Below are 21,520 nucleotides of genomic sequence, written 5' to 3'. Positions count from 1 at the left end.
GAGCGGTTGTCTGAGTAAACATAGACTTTGTCAATTCGAACCAGTCTGGCTATTCTCTGTTGACCTCTCTCATCAACAAGGCATTTCTGTCCACAGAACTGCTGCTCATTGGATATTTTTTTTTAATTTTTGTTTTGCACCATTCGGAGTAAATTCTAGAGACTGTTGTGTGTGAAAATTCCAGGAGATCAGCAGTTACAGAAATACTCAAACTAGGCTGTCTGGCACAGACAATCATCCATGCAATTATCTAATCAGCCAATCGTGTGGCAGCAGTGCAGTGCAAAAGATGATGCAGATATGGGTCAGGAGTTAATGTTCACATCAACCATCAGAATGGGGGAAAATGTGATCTCAGATTTGGACCATGGCATGATTGTTGGTGCCAGATGGGCTGGTTTGAGTATTTCTGTAACTGCTGATCTCCTGGGATTTTCATGCATAAAGTCTCTAGAATTTACTTTGAATTGTGCCAAAAACATCCAGTGTGTGGCAGTTCTGTGGATGGAAATTCCTTGTTGATGAGAGAGTAAACGGAGAATGGCCAGTCTGGTTCGAACTGACAGAGTCTATGGTAACTGACAGAGTCTATGACACGCTCTGTACAATTGTTGTGAGAAGAATAACATCTCAGAATGCTATTCTGAGATGCAGTTTGGTGCTGTTTTGGCGGTACGAGGGCTACCTACACAATATTAGGTTGGTGGTTTTAATGTTGTGGCAGATCTGTGTATATTAAGGTTTACTCTTGATGACCCTGTGCTTGTTAAAGATTTGGAAAAATGGCTATGTACGTTAGGGCACCTACTTATGTCTTTATTTGTGTGTATTATTGTGTTGCAGAGCGGGAGGGTGTTGGTATGGTTTCCGGTCAACGTGTGCCCTTCCAAAGGGCAGTGTCTGTAGATGGTAAACCCCTCAGCGGGCCAGGGATGATGGGTAGGAGGAGTGCCCCCTCCTCTCTTGTCAAACAAGAGCACACTGACAACCAGATGGGCATGGGTGAGTCTGAGATATGCAAATGTGGGTCTTGCTAGATTTAAAGTTTTATTACTCTGCAACTTTGATTTAAATGAACATTAGGTCTATAAATGACATTCCCAACATGTTGTTTCCAGGAGGTCCCAACAGGCCAATGGTGATGCCTAATCGCCCTCCTATGGCAGGTGCCGGAGATTGGGGAATGACCAATTCCAGCGGCAACCCTGTTGGTTCTGTAGGACACCCGGGCATTGGTCGCCCAGGCATGGACCACAATCCCAAGAGCATGATGGGGGGACCCATGGTTAACAGATCTAACAGCGTTCCTGCAACCAGATCTATGTTGCAACAGCAGTTAATGGATATGGGTAAGTGTATTTCCTTATAGAATGATGCTTGTAAGGAAAGGAGAAAACCTCTCTTTAAAAAACGGATAATTCAAAATGATCCCAAACAAGCATTGTGGGCCAGTTACAACATGTGTCTAGACATTAGATCAAATAGCATATTTTAAATTGCATGATGTTTGTTTGCAGGGCCATATGAGGTAGGGATGGGTATGAATGCATTTAGAGGGCAAGCACCTCCACCACATTCCCCTTCATGGCCAGACAGTGGGATAGGAATGGAGGGAGGACAGAATGCAAACAGGTAAACTTAATGATGTAGTAATGACTCCAGGTTACACTCTACTTCAGCTTTAGTTGATTTGCCTACTTTCAGTGATGCCGAATGTTTAAAGCTGCTGTAAGCGAAGTTATCTGTCTTGCTAACATCTACCAGACTTGGTCATTGAATTAGACTGCCCCTATCCCTTTGACCATATCCGCAAACTCTGATGTCAGAAAACCCAAAAGTGCAAAGTCAAGGCAGGTACGCATCTCCCAAGATTTCTGGTTGGCAAACACGCATAGGCTGCTCTAAGATTTGTTTTTTCTCTGTGTGAAGTGCCTCTGGCTGTCAAAGAGACAAGTGCTGTTTCTCAGGCCACTTATTTCAGTGATATCTCTCCCGTAGTTGGAACATTTTATGCATGGTATTTAAAAATCGCACAATTTACAGCAGCTTTAAAAATCGAGAGCAGTGATTTTCAAACTGGGGTCCTTGTACCCCATGATAGCTCAGCGAGTATTGACGCTGACTACCACCCCTGGAGTCACAAGTTTGAATTCAGGGTGTGCCGAGTGACTCCAATCAGATCTCCTAAGCAAACAAATTGGCCCGGTTGCTAGGGAGGGTAGAGTCACATGGGGTAACCTCTACACTCCACACACGCTACGTCTCCGCGGTAGCGCGCTCAACAAGCCACGTGATAAGATGTATGGATTGACAGTCTCAGGCACAGAGGCAACTGAGATATGTCCCCCGCCACCCGGAATGAGGCGAGTCACTATGCTACCACGAGGACTTGGTGTGCATTCGGAATTGGGCATTTCAAATTGGGGAGAAAAGGGGAGAAGAAGAAAAAGCACCAGTTAATTTAAAGGAATATTCCGGGTTCAATACATGTTAATCTCAATCGACAGGATACATGGTATAATATTGTTTACCACAAAAATTACATTTGACTTGCCCCTCCTTTTCTTCAAAAGAAGCAAAAATCGAGGTTACAGTGAGGCACTAACAATAGAAGTCAGTGGGGCCAATCGGTAAACGTTAAAATACTAACTGTTTCAAAGGTATAGCCACAAGACGTAAACAATATATGTGTTAACATGATTTTAGTGTGATAACATTTAACAGCTTCATTGCCATGATGATCTAATGTCAACACACCATAGAATTATGGTAAAAATGATGATTAAAACAAATTTACAGCTCAAATAATACATGAGTTTTAACAGAAGAATTTAAAACCTAAAAAGATTTGCCACATTCACTTCCATCATAAGTGTCTCACAGTAACCTTGATTTTTTTTAAAGGAAAGCATTGACGAGTCAAAATAATTTGGTGGTAATCAATTTTATGACACATGCTGTCTAGTGAGCTCAACTTATATTGAATAAGTTGGAATATTCCTTTTAATATAGTAATTAGATATGTTTAACATTTTATTTTTAAACACAGTCAACACATTTACATTGAATTTGACATTATTACTGTTGCATTCTGCTTTGTAAAGACTATTTAAAAATCTTTTGCTGAATCACAATTATTTTATTCTAAAAAAGATACACTGTAAATGTAATACAATTGATCTAATTTTGAGATTATATTTTATTTTAATTGAATATGTTTTGGATTTAGTACAATGACATTGTTAAATTTTGCAAACAACATGTTGTCTTTTATAAACTCAAACTCAAATGTTTGTCATTGTATTAGTAAGTCTTTATAAATGTACATATATATCTGCCTTTATATTTTAGAAAGGGGATCCTTCACAAGGGGATTCTCATATTTGGGGGTCCTCAGCACCAAAAAGCTTGAAAATGCTGCTTTTGAGAATTAGAGAATAGACAGTGTCTTCATCCACTAAAGTGTGTAAAATCCTCTTTGTTTTTGAAATATTAGACTGCCATTTAATAACCCTCTGGATGAACTTCTGGTCCCTCCATCCACCACTGAGGGCCAGAGTGATGAGAGAGCTCTGCTAGACCAGCTGGATACTCTGCTTAACAATGCTGATGTCATCGCTCTGGAGGAGATTGATCGCGCCCTTGGCATTCCGGATATTGTTGGCCAGGTAGATGGACATTTCAGTTCATAAAGCATAAACCCTCTGTTTACACATGTTCGATCGAACTGCGTATTGCCCCAATCCCAATCCCCTTCTTTCTCCCTAATAATTTCTTATCAGCCTTCACTTTCTTGTCTAATAAACAGGAAAAAATCCAAAATCAAATTGTAAAAACTCCACTCTAACGGAATAAATTGGTGTCCTAGCAGATTATCCACCAAAGGTGTAATTCATCACATTAACTTCGGACATGTTCCACAAAGTTTTACAATCAGAAAGGGTCTTAATTTGAAACGGTATATCTATTTATTTTATTTTATTTTTTTATGCTAAGACATTCATACATCAGGTTTGGTGTGCAAATAAAAAAAATTTTGTTGGCCAATGTATTGCACCTTCTCACCCAGCAGAAAACCAACACCTTACTCTTATCTCTCTTTAGGGTCATAGTACAGATCAGCCCCCTCCAACAGACCACTTCTCTGGTCCTTGCCCAGGCCCTGACTCATCTATGGGTATGGACCCCAAGGGTATGTATGGGCAGGGCTATCCAGGCCCCCCATCCATGGGGATGCAAGGCAGATATGGCCTTGGTCCCAACACTGGTCCTGGACCCAGTCCCATGCAGGCGCAGTCTTCCCCAGGGTTTAACCCCATGATGAATCAGATGAACCAGCAAGGTGGCTTCCCTGGAATGGGTGGTATGGGTGCTATGCATCCACGTGCTAACATGATAAGGCCTCGGATGATGAATACAACCAAGCCTCTCAGATATCAGCTCCAGCAGAGACTGCAAGGCCAGCAGGTGAGCTGTTTACTCTTTTAAAAACGCATTAAAAGACACATGCAGTTTTCTTTCCTGTATGGACACATTTCCTTTTGAAACACAAAATTGTAGCAGACACATCAGAAGACTCATCCATTTTGTTTTTTAAAAGCCAGTAGCCTTTAGTTTACATAACAGGCATGAACCATGATTTGCCAATTGCTATTTTCTTTTTAAAGTGTATTTGACTGGACAAAGATTTGGATATGCCTGTGTATGCAAGATGAATGCCAGATGTTGTTTTGTTTCCTGAAAGAGAATGACTGTACTTTTTAATTATCTGCGAAATGATAACTTAGGAGTTTTAGGAGTAGACTTGCATATAGATGGCCTCAAAGCTACCTCACAAGAACAAAAAGCAACAAAAACCATGGTGAAAACTCAAATTGGCCCAAGTAGTGCAATTGATTAACATTTGATGGGTTTTATAGAAATGCTACCAGAAGGGATTTGGTTATTTCATTTTGTGTGATGAATGCTTTGTTACTTAAACAAATCTCACTATAATTGTTCCTTTACTGCAGTTTTTGAACCAAAATAGGCAGACCATGGTGATGAGGCCAGATAGCAATCCTGCAGCAAACCCTGGCATGAGACCTACCATGCAGCCAGGCATGGGCGGACAGGTACTTTTAAGCTCACCAGTTTATGTACCATGGTTCATATGTTTTTTATTATTATTTATTTTTTATGATATTTGAAGCCTTATGTGTGTTTCACATCCCTTCCTCTATCTTTAGCCTGGTTTCCTGAACGCTCAGATGATGGCCCAACGCAGTAGAGAAATGATCAATCTTCAAACAGAGGTGCTAACAGATCGGATTTTCACAACAAATATTTTGTGGAATAAATTAAATGTGGAATGACATGTTGCCATTAAAACAATAGTGTTGTGCACAAAACTGAGTTCCGAGTTTTCTGATTGGCTAAAACGTGCAGGTTGTGGTCTGATTCTTCTTTGGCTGAATATAGAGCCTAGGGCTGGTATTAAAAAAACAAAAAATGTCATCACAGTTAAAGTATGATTTGCTACTTCCGTCCTCTTACAACCCCAATTCCCAAAAAGTTGGGACAGTATGAAAAGTTTTAATAAAAACAGAAAGTAGTGATCTTTAAATTATATTCACCCTTTGTTAAATTTAAATCACTACACAGTATATGGTTTTACCTTGTGAATTTTTTTTTTTTAATCTAATCTCATTTAAAATCGGATGATTGCAACACTCTCCATAAAGAGACGGGCAATTTAAGACTAATAACAATTTGACGAGTTAAAATAAAAAGGCGATGTGAAACAGGAGATGATAAACAGGTGAGACAATTGTGCAATAGTTCTGTATACTGTATAAGGAGCCTGCCAAGACCTTTAAGAGCATGGATCGTTCAAGACTTGTCAGTTTGCCCACAGATGTTTCAGCAAATAATCCAGCACTATAAGAACAATGTTCCCCAAAGACAAATTGGAAAGATTTTGGGCATTTCACACTCTACTGTGCACAATAGTTAAAAGATTCAAGGAAAATTGTCAAATCTTTGGCTTGGGATTTGGGAAACCTTTGTTAGTCAACACCATTCACCGCTGCATCCACAGACACAAGTTAAGACATTACTATGCAAAGCAAAGCAGAAGCCCTACATCAACACTGTCCAGAAGCGCTGCCGGCTTCTCTGGGCTCGGTCTCATCTTAGTTAGAAAATACAACAGTGGAACTGTGTTTTTTGGTCCGATGAATCCACATTTCAAATAGTTTTTGAAAAACAGCCATCGTTTTCTCCAGGCCAAAGAGGAGAAGGACCAACAAGCTGTTAACGGCATCACGTCCAAAAGTCAGTGTCTGTATGGGCCAGGGGTGTGTCAGTGCCCATGGCATGGGTAACTCATACATTTGTGAGGGCACCATTAATGCAGACATATATGTACAAATTTTGGAGCAGCATATATTGCCATTCAGCACCGTCTTTTCCAGGAACATCCCAGAATGTTCAGCAGGACAACTTCACACCACATACTGGCCAAATATGCAGAGAGTGTGGGTGCTAGATTGGCCTGCCTACAGTCCTGACCATCTCCAATTGAGAATCTGTGGTGCATTGTGAAGCACAAAATTCAGCAACAAAGACCCAGTACAGTTGAGCAGCTGAAGACTTGCATAATGGATGAATGGGGGAAATTCTACTTTTTAAACTTAACAAACACGTCTCTTCAGTGCCTTAATGCTTAAGTGTTAGTAGAAGAAATGGTGATGTTTCACAGTGGTAAACACCAACAGTCCCAATTTTTTTGGAGCATGTTGCAATCATCTGATTTGAAATTACTGTGCATTTTCAAAATAACAATGAAATTCACAAGGTTAAACATCTAACATATAATGTGTAGTTGTAGTGATTTCAATATAACAAAGGGTGAATATAATTTACAAATCACTCCTTTTTGTTTTATTAGCATTTTTCATACTGTCCAAACTTTTTTGAAATTGGGATTGTATTAAAAACTATTTAACTAGTGTGGTCTCTACTGCAGATGAGAAGACAGATGATGATGATGCAACAACAGCAGCAGCAGCAGCAACAGCAGCAGGTTGCACCTGGAGGCTTCAGCCCCCCTCCTAATGTCACTGCCCCTACAGGAATGGACAACCCCATGGGAGGACCCCCAATGAACCAGGCTGGCCAGCAAGCCTTTAACTATGGAGGCAACTATGGTAGGCTAAATCTTGGGATAATGGACAAAAAATAGCAGAAATCAAACAGGATACAGAAAAGTTCATAATATTATAAAAAATGGTGAATAACAAAATGGAATAGAATATCTATTAGTGTAGCTACCAGTTTTGGTAATTGGCACTTAGACAGTGTGCACTGTTTTGGAAGTTAAAGGAATATTTCAGGTTCAATACAAGTTAAGCTCAATCAACAGCATTTGTGGCATGATGTTAATTACCACTAAAATTATTCTGAATCGTCTATCTTTTTATTAAAAAAATCAAGGTAACAGTGAGGTACTTACAGTGGGTACGGAAAGTAATTCAGACCCCCTTAAATTTTTCACTCTTTGTTATATTGCAGCCATTTGCTAAAATCATTTAAGTTCATTTTTTTTCCTCATTATTGTACACACAGCACCCCATATTGACAGAAAAACACAGAATTGTTGACAGTTTTGCACATTTATTAAAAAAGAAAAACTGAAATATCACATGGTCCTAAGTATTCAGACCCTTTGCTGTGACACTCATACATTTAACTCAGGTGCTGTCCATTTCTTCTGATCATCCTTGAGATGGTTCTACACCTTCAATTGAGTCCAGCTGTGTTTGATTATACTGATTGAACTTGATTAGGAAAGCCAGACACCTGTCTATATAAGACCTTACAGCTCACTGTGCATGTCAGAGCAAATGAGAATCATGAGGTCAAAGGAACTGCCTGAAGAGCTCAGAGACAGAATTGTGGCAAGGCACAGATCTGGCCAAGGATACAAAACAATTTCTGCTGCCCTTAAGGTTCATAAGAGCACAGTGGCCTCCATAATCCTTAAATGGAAGACGTTTGGGACGACCAGAATCCTTCCTAGAGCTGGCCGTCCGGCCAAACTGAGCTATCGGGGGAGAAGAGCCTTGGTGAGAGAGGTAAAGAAGAACCCAAAGATCACTGTGGCTGAGCTCCAGAGATGCAGTTGGGAGATGGGAGAAAGTTGTAGTAAGTCAACCATCACTGCAGCCATCCACCAGTCGGGGCTTTATGGCAGAGTGGCCCGACGGAAGCCTCTCCTCAGTGCAAGACTCATGAAAGCCCGCATGGAGTTTGCTAAAAAACATCTGAAGGACTCCAAGATGTAATAAATAAGATTCTCTGGTCTGATGAGACCAAGATAGAACTTTTTGGCCTTAATTCTAAGCGGTATGTGTGGAGAAAACCAGGCTCTGCTCATCTCCTGTCCAATACAGTCTCAACAGTGAAGCATGGTGGTGGCAGCATCATGCTGTGGGGGTGTTTTTCAGCTGCAGGGACAGGACGACTGGTTTCAATCGAGGGAAAGATGAATGCGGCCAAGTACAGGGATATCCTGGACGAAAACCTTCTCCAGAGTGCTCTGGACCTCAGACTGGGCCGAAGGTTCACCTTCCAACAAGACAATGACCCTAAGCACACCGCTAAAATAACGAAGGAGTGGCTTCACAACAACTCCGTGACTGTTCTTGAATGGCCCAGCCAGAGCCCTGACTTAAACCCAATTGAGCATCTCTGGAGAGACCTGAAAATGGCTGTCTACCAACGTGTACCATCCAACCTGACAGAACTGGAGAGGATCTGCAAGGAGGAATGGCAGAGGATACCCAAATCCAGATGTGAAAAACTTGTTGCATCTTTCCCAAAAAGACTTATGGCTGTATTAGATCAAAAAGGTGCTTCTAATAAATACTGAACAAAGGGTCTGAATACTTAGGACCATGTGATATTTCAGTTTTTCTTTTTTAATAAATGTGCAAAAATGTCAACAATTCTGTGTTTTTCTGTCAATATGGGGTGCTGTGTGTACAATAATGAGGAAAAAAATGAACTTAAATGATTTTAGCAAATGGCTGCAATATAACAAAGAGTGAAAAATGTAAGGGGGTCTGAATACTTTCCGTACCCACTGTACAATGGAAGTGAATGGGGCAAATTTTGGAGGGTTTAATTATTTTTATATATTTTAATGTGTGTATATATATTCGATTTTTGCATTCATAGTTTTCAGTTATTCTGTTTTCATGTTCAATAAAACACATTAATTATAACTTGGAGAGGTTATTTGCACACTTTGGTAAATGAAAGTCCACCTTGGAAACTATTATTCTAATGCTGTAAGTTTGGATTGCTTTGTCCCATCAACTGATCGCCTACGTCTCGTATTTTGACTGCGTGCATTCTTTTACTCCACTTTGTTTTACACTGATTATTGCATCAATCTTAAACATCTGCTGATCTGGAACTAACACAACAACAGCAAACAATTGCATGAGGTATTCACATCGCTCTCAAACCTTCACCGTTCAAGAACAACCATAACGACAACAACAACAAACAGTTGTGGTAAGTCCTGGCATTCGCTCATATTATTGCTGCCTACATTGCATGCCACATGTTTACTATAGCTTTTTCTATCAGCAGTGAGAGGTTTACAAGTGATAAATCTAAGGAATTAGTCAGGCTGACGGAGAAGGTTAATGAGTTAGAGACACGCATCCGAACGCTAGTGGAGGTCAGTGAGTAAGAGAAGGTGGTAGATACTGTTTTGTATGTGGGCTGTACAGCGAGCAACACAAGCACTGGTTTTGGCTGTAGAGCCCCTGCAGCAGGGCATTTGGTTGATGTCTCGGCAGCATACTCGCTCAGCAAAGCGACACCACTCCAACAATTCCTGTTTGGGTTTCCAATCGATTCCCCTCATACATATGCAGTGATGCACCCACTGAGAATCATGTTGAAAGAGCCTTGGTTTTAGAAGATTCTATTGTAAGGAATGTGGAAATAGATACTCAAGCCACTATTGTTCAATGCATTTCCGGTGCCAGAGCATCTGACATCAGATCAAATTTACAAGTGCTGGCTAATGCTAAATGTCGATTTTTCTAAAATTGTTATTCATGTCGGCACTGACAATGTCCAGCTTTGCCAGTTGGAGATCACTATAGTTAATATTAAAGAGGCGTGTGAAATGTCAAACACTGTAATATGCTCTGGCCCCCTCCCTGCTCGTCATGGTGATGAGGTTTAGAGTAGATTAGGGTCACTGAATGGCTGGATGTCTGAGTGGTGTCCGGAGAATAGCATAGGATTTATAGATAAATTGGATGAGTTTTTGGGGTAGACCTGACCTGCTAAAGAGAGGACTGACTCAACCCTCTAGGGAAGGTGCCGCTCTCCACTCTAGTAATTTGGCTCATAGTCTTAATAGTGATAGGATTTGTCTAACTGGGGCCCAGGTCAGGAAGCAGACAAACTGGCTAATCTAAAGGTCTGCTAGCTGTCTTGATATGTCACACAGGTCAAAAAAACAACAAAGAGAGACTGTATCACCTAGATAACACAGAGTCTGTGTCTGTTCCCTGATCTACCAAACACAAACCCCTCCTTAAATCATTTAGAAAATTTAAGTTCAAGTTAAAACTTGAAAATAACAAAAAAGTAGAAGATAAACATCATATAAAGGCAGGGCTACTAAACATTAGATCTCTTTTAACCAAAGCACTAATTGTAAATTAAATTATTACAGATCATAGTTTGGATGCGCTCTGTTTGACCGAAACCTGGCTTAAACCGGATGAATATATTAGTTTAAATGAATCTACTCCCCCAGGTTATTGTTATAAACATGAGTCTTGCCTGAAGGGTCGAGGAGGAGGTGTTGCTGCAATTTACTGTGAAGTTTTTGGCGTTACTCAAAAGGAAAAAATGATCTCTGTCGTCTTTTGCACTTGCTACAGTAGATTGATCACCCGGGCTGTATTCTGATTTCCTTGGTGAATTTGCTAATTTTCTGTCAGATCTATTAGCTACTGTGGATAGAGCTTTAATTGTTGGTGACTTCAACATTCACATAGATAATGAAAATGACACATTGGGATTAGCATTTATTGATATTCTCAACTCTCTTGGAGTCACACAAAATGTAACAGCACCAACTCATCACTATAAGCATATGCTAGTTTTAATTCTGTCATATGGTGTTGATGTTGATACTATAGAAATTCTGCAGCAGAGCGATGAAATCTCATTGACATGATCATTACCTCATCGCTTGTATGCTGCAATCAGCTAATGTTACTCAATCTACACCACGCCATCACTCAGGGATAACTATTCTTTTGACCACTAAAGATAGCTTGACTAATAATCTTCCAGATTTCTCTTATACTCAGTAAGTCAAAAAGTCTAGAAGAACTTAAAATAATATCAGAAAATATAAATACATTCTTCTCTAGTTCTCTTGATAGTGTCGACCCCCTTCGATTAAAGAAAAAAAGACTTGCACCATGGTACAATGATCACACTCATGCTCGGAAAATGGAGCGCAAGTGGAAGAATACAAGATTAGAGGTATCTCGCAGTGCATGGAACGATAGAGTCTGTAGATACAGACAGGCACGAAAAGCTGCCAGGTCAGCATATTTTAGCAAACTCATAAAAAATAACAACAATCCTAGCTGTTTAGTCAGTACTGCATCTAAATTGGTTAGGAATAAAGCCTCAATATTCCATCGCAGCACAATAGTAATGACTTCATGAATTTCTTTACTGATAAAATTTAAATAATCAGAAATCAATTTGGAATTATGCAAACGTCTGTCACAGTACCACAGAAAAGAATATCTCATAATTTTCCTCACAAGCATCTTCAATCCTTTGCTGTCATAGGTCATGAAGAGCTAACACAACTTATCAAACATCAAAAGCCACAAAATGTATGTTAGATCCAACACCAACTAAGCTCTTAAAAGAGATATTCCCTATAATCTCAGAACCTCTTCTTAATATTATTAACTCCTCACTATCCTTTGGACATGTCCCAAGAAACTTTAAAATGGAAGTTATCATTAGTTTGATCCTGGAAAACTGGCTAATTATATTAATTTCAAATTGATTTCAAATGTCGAACATATTAGAAAAGGTTGTGTCTGTGACTCCAGCCAGGTCTCATAAGCAACCAAACTGGCCCGGTTGCTAGGGAGGGTAGAGTCATACTATGTTCATTTCTACAGAGAAATGATATGAACAATTTCATTCAGGATTTAGGCCCCATCACAACACAGAGCCTGCACATAGTTACAAATGGCTCTTATCATCTGATTGTGGCTGCATTTCTCTTCTAGTGCTTTTAGATCTTAATTCTGGCTTCAACACCATAGATTATGGCATTCTCTTGAATAGGCTTGAGAATTATGTTGGCATTTGGGGACTTGCATTAGCATGGTTTAGGTCCCATTTAGCAGACTGCTACCACTTTGTCTGTGTAAACGAGGAATTGCCAAATCAAACAAAAGTATGGTGTGCCACAGGGATCAGTTTTAGGGCCTCTGCTTTTCTCCTTATAAATTGCTTATACATGCTTGCCCTGGGAGATATTATCAGGAATCGTGGAATAAGTTATGCCGACGATACCCAACTTTATATTTCTTCGAAACCCTACAAAATTTCACAATTGTCCAAATTAGCAGTGTATCAATGAAATGCAAAATTGGATGGCCAGAAATTTCCTTTTACTCAATTCCGACAAAACAGAGGTACTGATTATTGGATCAAAAACAAGCCCCTAAAATATAATTGACTCTCGATGGATGTACTGTTACATCATCTTCTACAGCGAAGAACTTGGGTGTTATATATGATACCAATCTGTCTTTTAAAAATATAATTTCAAATGTTTGTAGAACAGCTAAGTTACTACACATGCTCTCTGTTGCTGATGCCCAAAAATGAATTAATGCGTTCTTGACCTCAAGACTAGTTTATTGTAATGCATAACTGGGAGCATGTCCTGCAAGTTCAATAAATAAACTTCAATTGGTTCAAAATGCAGCAGCAAGTGTGCTGACTGGAACCAAGAAATATGATCTTATTAGCCCCATTTCATAATGTTACATTATAGTTACACCTGTTTAATTTAGTATTTTAAAATTTTGTTAACTACATACAAAGCTTTGAATGGTCTAGCTCCGCAGTAATTATGTGACCTACCATGCTCTATTCCATCATGGTAATTACGATCACAAAATTCTTGCCTGTTAATAGTTCCTAGAATATCAAAATCCACAAAAGGAGCGGGATCATTTTCCTATTTGGCTCCTTAAATATGGAATTGGCTCCTTAAATATGGAATAGTCTCCCTAACACTGTTCGGGATGCAGTTCGGGATGCAGACACACTCACTCACTCACTCACTCACTCACTCACTCTAGACTAAAAACTCTTCAATTTAGCCAGGCATACACCTAATTTATCCATCAACTCACAATTAGGCTGCTTTAGTTAGGTCTGCTGGAACCAAAAACATTTATCATAATCTATAACTCTGCAAAAAAAATTTAATGGTACAATAATATAATTTTATTTGTTTCCCTGTCTCAGCCTCGGGATTCAGATAATTCCACTGCTACGTGTCTCTGAGTGATGACGACTAAACGCAGTGTGCCAGCCAGACATCACTTCAGTCTATTACAATGGACTTCAGTGGATGAACGGATGCCAACTCAAACCATAAGACATGGGATACTTCATATGCCACTGCCTGAACCTTGGACTTAGGATAGACCTCACCAAAATGACCTGCTGTTTGAACTGCGATGCACCTCACTGATCTCTGCCTACATTACCTTGGTCTAATGATTGACTACACTCTTAAAATGGAATAAATAGACTAACAAAAAGCCTTCATTGACCAATTGACAAAGGACAATGCATCTATGTGAACTTCTGCAGTTAATTCAGGCTGAACTTAAAAGACATTAGTCATTAATCTTACAGTTTATACAAAATCTTTGTATAAACACTGGCCCTTAACACTTACTTTGTTTACTAATTTTAAACCCTGACCTGCACTGCACATAAATGACTAATATTGGCATTATGTTCATGCTGTTTAGCCAGAGGGGAACTGGCACCTACACTGAGCCTGGTTTCTCCCAAGGTTATTTTTTTCCATTAACAAACATCTTATTGAGTGTTGTATTCCTTGCCACATTAACCTTTGGCTTGTTCACTGGAGTTCTAAATACAATTATGATTTAATTATTTTATTTTTTTTAACACCGTTTACAATAATATTGAATGAAACTACATAATGATGACTCTTATAAGACATAGATATTACAGTTTCCATTTTCTGTTAAAACATGATTTTCTGTAAAGCTGCTTTGAAATGATGTGTGTTGTGAAAAGCACTATACAAATAAAAATGACTTGACTCGAGACCTTTTATTTATGACAGTATGGTGTACAGTAAATAATCATCAAATTAGTTATTATAATGGAACACTTAAGTTAAAAAAGCAAGTTTAAAAGCGCCTGTTAAAAGTTGGTTATATTGCCTCTATGCAAGTCCAGCTTCTAAGCTTTAAAGCGACACTCATTTTTTTGTTTGTCATGCGAGTAGTTATTTGTTCCTTTGATTTGATAATTTTTTTTTTTCTCAGCAATATGTATTTATTATTATTTAAGTAGCCTATATGCCTGATTTATTTTCTCTCTGCATGGCAGACAACATGTATAATAATTAATATGTACCTAAATCTCAACATGTTTACCTACTTTGAACTTGTTTTAAATGCTCAAAATAATTTTATAAAAACAATTTAATAAATAGTTTTCTGGGTAGCTCAGTGAGTGAAGATGCTGACTACCACCCCTGGAGTCGCAAGTTAGGATTCAGGGTGTGCTGAGTGACTCCAGGCAGGTCTCCTTAGCTGGAGGATTGAGTCACATGGGGTAACCTCCTTGTGGTTGCGATTAGTGGTTCTCGCTCTCAATGGGGCATGTGGTAAGTTGTGCGTGAACATGGAGAATAACATGAGCCTCCACGTGCAGATAAGATGCGTGGATTGACAGTCTCGAAAGCGAAGGCAACTGAGACTTGTCCTCCGCCACCTGGATTGAGGCGAGTATCCACACCACCACGAAGACCTACTAAGTGTGGGAATTGGGCATTCCAAATCCTCAAAATAAATGGAGGCATTTCCTCTCAATACACTAGTACTTTGTCTGTGTACTCACAGAACGACGCAGACACACCAACACAAGCCTACGGCGTAGGTTTGATGACGAGGTATAAACTGGCTCTTAGTCTCTTATATCTGTTGTGATTCCAGGTATGGGCCAGCAGGGGGACCCTTCATTTGTGGGAACCGGCAGTAGCCCTCCTAACAATATGATTACTGGTCGTATGGGCGGCCCTCAGAATCCTATGATGCAACAGCACCCTCAGAGCAATCCCATGTACCAGTCTGCAGAGATGAAAGGTTGGGGACAGGGGCCTATGCCTATGAATAAGTAAGTGATCGGTATTGAATTGTATAGATATTGTAGTTTCAGTTTGATGCTGTTTTTAGCTGTATTTTACACTAATCAAACATTAAATCAATCCTTATAAGGCGTATTGAAATAATTGTACTTTTACATCTGTTTCCCAGTACATACTCCCAGCAGCAGCAATATCCCCAGCAGGTGGCGCCAGGACAATATGGCGGAATGATGATGAATGGTTCCATGCAAGGAGGTGTCAATGGAAATGTTGCAGGGCAGATGCCCCCAATGCAAGGCCAGATGGCCATGAATGCCATGGGCATGGGGCGCATGCCAATGGGACCTGATCAGGTACATAGTCTTCGATGCATTTTAATGTCTTTCAGATTCATCAGTGTTTTCACTGCATTTTTATTCTATTAGTTTAACTTTTGTAGAAATTGTGTTTTATGGCAATACTACATTTGCATAGCTACATTAATCCATGTTTTGCGTATATTTCTTTTTGAATGCTCTTCATTTATGATTTGTGTTTTCACAGAAGTACTGCTGAGGCGATGAGCCATCCCTGCGAGTTACGGACATGTTGGAGTCAATCTCGGACTCACACTTTGCACATCAGTCAAGTGAGGAAATGTCAACATGAAGCTATAATATCTGCCTCATTAAGGAGAAATGACTGAAAGGGCCCAGTGGAACTTGAGTGAGAGAGAAATGACAAAGAAAAGAAAGAGAGAGACTCAAACCTTCTCTGTGGAGTTCTTTCTGAATATGTGCAGTGAGGATGCAGTGAGGATGTGCAGCAGGCTCTCTCCTGTCCCATGTGGCTGTACTACAGTACACAACATAACCACAAGGGGGAAAGAGTAGTGATGGTTATGGTACAATTTGACTGTGGGAGAGCACTTTATTTAAAGGCTAGTACGAAAAAGGATAGTTGCAATATATTTCTTGCTTTTTTCTAGCCTTATAGAACTATTACGTGCATATTGTCCATTTTGAATTTGGTTTGGACAAGCCTTGTTTTAAAGAAAACCGTGAGAATTGTAAGCACCAGAACTTCATCAACGCATATCAAAGCAATAATTATCTTCTCAATGCCACAGGCTCAAAGTGGTCAACAAAAATCAAATGGTACTACAGTAAGTTGTGTGTGTGTGTGTGTGTGTGTGTGTGTGTGTGTGTGTGTGTGTGTTTGTGAATAAGATTGGAATTGTAAATACTGTTTGCCACAAATGTATCATTTCATGCTTTTACTACATACTTGTTTTGCACAGAGTTTGGGCCCCTGCTAGTCCCATTTTATCTATATTTTAGGTCAATACTGCTCTGGGTTTTACATCTATTCTGATTTTAGTCAAAGGGAGAAAATATTTTATTTTTTAATCTTGTCCAGCACAGCTTCTTTTATTTCCAATGACAACTGCCATTTTGTTTGAATGGCACTTTTTTCTAAACTTTGTATTTGACATCGCTGAAATGTTGTGCAGTGGTTCCATGGATTTATTTAAATTTCCATTGTTATGACAGAAACAAAGTGGCCACGCTTTCAGACGACGCGCAAAGATTATGTTGATGTTGCTCTATAAGCTAGCTCTTACTAAAAAAATAACTCACTTTCTCACTGTATTGTATTGTTGATTCTTCAGAAATCTACCTTTAAGAAACAGGCAAAATCCAAAGATATTTTTTTCAGTCTCTTCAGAAGTTTGACTACAGAAATGTATTCATTTATATGATTTTGTGCAAATGAGCAGAGTAAAAGGTACATATTATATGAACATATTGCTACATATTATGATTTTGTACTATATACTGTATACATACAAAACCTAGTGTACCTGTTTAATTTTAAGGCCAGTTAATATTATTAGCAGTATTGTTTGTGTTTTGGGAGTTTTCTCTATCATGCGGTTTATTCCCTTTTCGGTTTAAGTTTTGTTTTGTTAAGATTTTGAGGGTTATGAATTATCTGCTAATCTGCCAATACATATTTAAAGAGATCTTAAAAAAAAAAAAAACATTATTTCAATCTTGTTTATAAGCCCAATGGATGTGCTTTTTTAAAAGCAAGTATTCTGTGAAGACACAGGTGAAAAAGTAGTAACCGCTCACTTGGTTACTATGGTAAATTCAGTAAGCAGGAATCCATTCTGAAAAGAAATGCTCATCCATGCATCTCTATATTGCAGCAATCATTGACCATTTCATTAGTCAAGTCTTTATCATCATTGACTTAAAACAAAGTTGATTTACGGTTGTGGAATGTCACTGGAATGAAATACAATGGAAAGCCAGTCTCTTCAGACTTTTCAGGAAAGCAACACTATCATTTGTGTTCATTTCGCAAGATTACTGTAGATTGTGAAAAGTATATTTTGAAATTATAATTCTGGAAAATCAAGGCTATTCTGGGCTTTTGAGAATTGGTTAACTGAGGGGTGTTAACATGGAAGATTAGCTCACATTTACAGGATGTAAATTACATTAAACTTAATTATTTTGCTTGATGTTGATATTGTTGTAAATAAAAGTTATATTTAAACGTGACGTGTGTGTCTTACAGTGTGTGTGTGTGTGTGTGTGTAGAGAGAGAGGCTTGCTTTCGTGCTTTCTGTTCCTACAAATAGTACCTGCTTTCTTTTTTCTTGCTTATTCTTTTGCTGCTTTTTTTATTGCTTTCTTTTTTGGTTTCTTTCTTGCTTGCTTTCTTGATAATTTTTTGTTGCTTTCTTGCATGCTTTTGTTAATTTATTTTTTTGCTTGCTTTCCTGTTTGCGTTCCTGCTTATAAAATGTACTGTACCACAGAGGGGCGCCAAAAGCTAAAATGTCCTTCACCATCTCTGAACTACTGCGTTAGAAGGAATTGTCTTCATCCTCATTTATTCATCCAATGCACAGCAACTTGCAGTTGTGACGGCAGGCAATGAAATGCTTTATTTGCAAGCTCAAGAAAAGAGACATAATCACTAATATTCAATTTAAGCCAAAAGTTGTCTTTTGAAAATAAGCTGAAGGAGAAGTTAAGAATTAACATTACACATTAAGGAAAAATGCAACAAGTAAATATAAATGTGTATGTAAAAGTATAAAAATTATATAAATATATGAAAGCAGGGGAAAAAGAATAGCATAGTGCAAAAAAACAAATGCGGTATTAAAAGTACCATTTCATTAAAACAATGGGAATAGCCTACACTGAAAAAATAAAAACCTTGGATCAACTTAAAAAAATTGAAGTAATCAATCACACGAAATATTTGACATTGACTCAAAGTAAATCATTTAATTTAGTTTAACCTGAAAAGTTTAAATCCATGCAACCACTTTTTAAAGGTTGATCAAATTAATTATTTTAGGTTGGAACAAACAAATTATTTTAAGTTAAATCAAACTAATATTTAAAGGTCCGAGTAAATTAATAATTTTAGGTTGTCTCAAATCAAAAAATAACAGTTGTCATTATTTGAAATGTATAATAAAAAAAATGCTTTTAATACATTTTGATCATTGACTACTCAGAACACTTTCCTTTAGAACACATTTATATTTATTGTTCAATATACTGACAACATTGGTCATCTGTTTCAAATATATGAAGGGTAACAGTCTGCTTCACACAAAAATACTTTGAGCCCACTAAAGTGGGCTTGAATTATTACATAATTCAAATCATCACTTGATGACATCACATTAGTAGTAGGAAGTTTTGTCCTGACATAACACATTTCACCATAAAACATCCTAAAATACAATTAAATGTTATGACAGTATTGTATACCCGTTTCAAATGTATATGATGATGAACAGTCTCTTTCAGCTGAACACCAGAGACAAATCCTGGAACTGCTCCTAAGACAGTGAACAGTGGAACTCCTAAGACACTGAGAGTTTCTGATACAGAGCTGTATGATCTACATTTAAATACAACTAATTTATATGTAATAGCTCAAACAAAACTCTTGAGCCCACAGCCCAAAGTCTGAACTCTTTCAGTACAAATCTGTGCATACGCTGAAAACACTGCAATCAGTCTCTCCAGTTGTCCATAACACTTGGCCTACTTCGCCTTTGAGGCTGGTAGCCATCGAACTAGTGCAGTCACATTTGTAAATGCTGCAGTGATAATGCAGCCTTGTAAGTGCAACATCTTACAAAAGGATCCAAAGTCTTGAACGTCATTTCTAAACATTTCAGAACACAGCCTACTTCGGCCTTTGAGGCTGGTAGCCATCGAACTTGGGTAGCCACATTTAAAAAATGTAACCACAGATGGAAAATTAAATCAAGTCTGTGCAATTCAGCTCTGCCTACTCTGTGCTGTACAGCTGGGTGGTCAGTCTAGAGACTTTTGGGGTCATCTTTTTTCCATCAAGCTCCATTAGTACCTTTTGCACAAATTCAAAGGTGAACTGCAGCCTTTTCAGATACTTTAGGTTCAGTGTGTATATAAGCCCAAAGACCATGGCAAAAGCTGTTGCAACCGAGGGCAACTTGTTCAGGACCTCTGTTCCTTCTATGACAATTTTAATGTCTTTGGGTGGATGGAGAGGATCCTCTTTCTCAGTGATAAAGAATGCCATGGTTGTCTGCTCCAGTTCTTAAACCTCATTTTCCTGCATTAAGAAAAAAAGAGAAAATAAGTACGTTATAGTTTCAGAAATCTCCCGATTTCATGTTAGATCATAATGTGCCAAGCTCTTATACACTCCAAACTTTCAAAACTTGAATAGGCGCAAATCAAACAAATCAAATGTTTATTACAAGGGGTGTGACTAGATTAAAAGTGACAAGATTTCTCGTCTGGTTAGAAGCTGTCTCATGAGATTAACGCAATTCACATTTTTTCACATGGTGTCACGTGACATTAAATTCTCACACAGTAAATAAAACAAATGTATAACTGATAACGTGCACTCGCAGAGTGAATCAACTCCGCCCAGCTGATGCAACACCAGCGTACGCTGTGATCTAAAAACTGGAAAGCTACCTAGCTCTGTTTGAGACTGTGAGCTGCAGTTTATCAGAGGTGCTGAAGTTAAAATGCGTTTGGATTTGTGGTGAGATTTCTGCCTGATCGGAAGTGTTTTCTCTAGGGATGCACGATATTGGAAAAAACTGGCATTACAATACTTTTCTATTCTGCGATATATATATTGCGATATGAAAAAATACAGGAACAGGAATTCAACTGCTCTATTTGAAAAGAACGTAGCATCCTAAAATTATTAGGTTGATTTTGTAAATAAAAAATAAAGCTGGAGAATTATTTTTAGTCTGAATTCGCATATGTGTGCATCGCTGATGTCATCGCCACACCCCTCATCCTCTTAACCCCATGCTAGCGTTAACGTTAGTTGTTTATAAAGTGGAAGTAGACAACTTAACTAACTAGCTAATCTGTCTGCTTATCAATTCCTTGAACGGATTATAGTAAATTTTAGCACGGCTTATTGTAGAAACGCTACCGCAAGAAAAACGTATAGCTAGCTAGATTATCAAAAAGACATTGGATCATTAATGTTAGTTTGACTGCCGATGTTAGCTAGCAGAGCGCACTGCAATCATGCCCGATGGCAGACAAAATTGCAAAATAAAATGCAATCCAACAGCACATTGTACAATGTAAACAAAGACACGTTTTCTTGCAGCGGCCTTTATAAAATGAGCAGTGGTGAAAGTCTTGTCATGTTATGAACGGAAGTGGAAGTGAGTGAAGACTGCTGTTCTTCTCCGTTTTTGGTTAATTTCTGTAGCAGAAAGAGCGCCACATATAGGTCTGGAATATGAATTAGCATGTGCATATAGGTGTCAAGTCATTTGCAAATGGATACGTTTGGACGCACTTTTTTTGATAATGTTCCAGGGAAGACGGGAAAAAAAGATCGTTTTGGTACGTCTGGACATGGTCTAAGTGTTTACTGCTCAAAATTCAGTCATAATTCAGCATCAAAGATTTCTTATAAATGGTGTTAAAATCTCGTCTTGTGAGCTTAGTTTCTCGTCACACCCCTATTTATTAAATATGG

The 21,520-nt window shown here is 38.5% G+C and overlaps 1 protein-coding gene across 1 annotated transcript in view; it reads left to right on the top strand.

Annotated features, from left to right (window-relative positions):
* LOC127625651 (nuclear receptor coactivator 3-like) overlaps positions 1–18,033 on the top strand; it is a 76,336-nt gene extending 58,303 nt beyond the window's left edge. Inside the window, exons 13-23 of the mRNA XM_052100958.1 lie at positions 844–1,002; positions 1,119–1,349; positions 1,518–1,632; positions 3,497–3,668; positions 4,105–4,467; positions 5,013–5,114; positions 5,229–5,294; positions 7,010–7,190; positions 15,336–15,516; positions 15,657–15,840; positions 16,031–18,033. Of these exons, the coding sequence (XP_051956918.1) occupies positions 844–1,002; positions 1,119–1,349; positions 1,518–1,632; positions 3,497–3,668; positions 4,105–4,467; positions 5,013–5,114; positions 5,229–5,294; positions 7,010–7,190; positions 15,336–15,516; positions 15,657–15,840; positions 16,031–16,042 (1,766 nt within the window). The 3' untranslated portion in view covers positions 16,043–18,033. The remainder of the gene's footprint in view (positions 1–843; positions 1,003–1,118; positions 1,350–1,517; positions 1,633–3,496; positions 3,669–4,104; positions 4,468–5,012; positions 5,115–5,228; positions 5,295–7,009; positions 7,191–15,335; positions 15,517–15,656; positions 15,841–16,030) is intronic.
* Positions 18,034–21,520: the final 3,487 nt, after the last annotated feature.

The sequence above is a fragment of the Xyrauchen texanus genome, chromosome 32 (genome assembly GCF_025860055.1).
Source record: "Xyrauchen texanus isolate HMW12.3.18 chromosome 32, RBS_HiC_50CHRs, whole genome shotgun sequence".
NCBI classification, from domain to species: Eukaryota; Metazoa; Chordata; class Actinopteri; order Cypriniformes; family Catostomidae; genus Xyrauchen; species Xyrauchen texanus.
The sequence above is the reverse complement of the archived record's forward strand: the minus strand, read 5'-3'. Positions and strand labels throughout refer to the sequence as shown.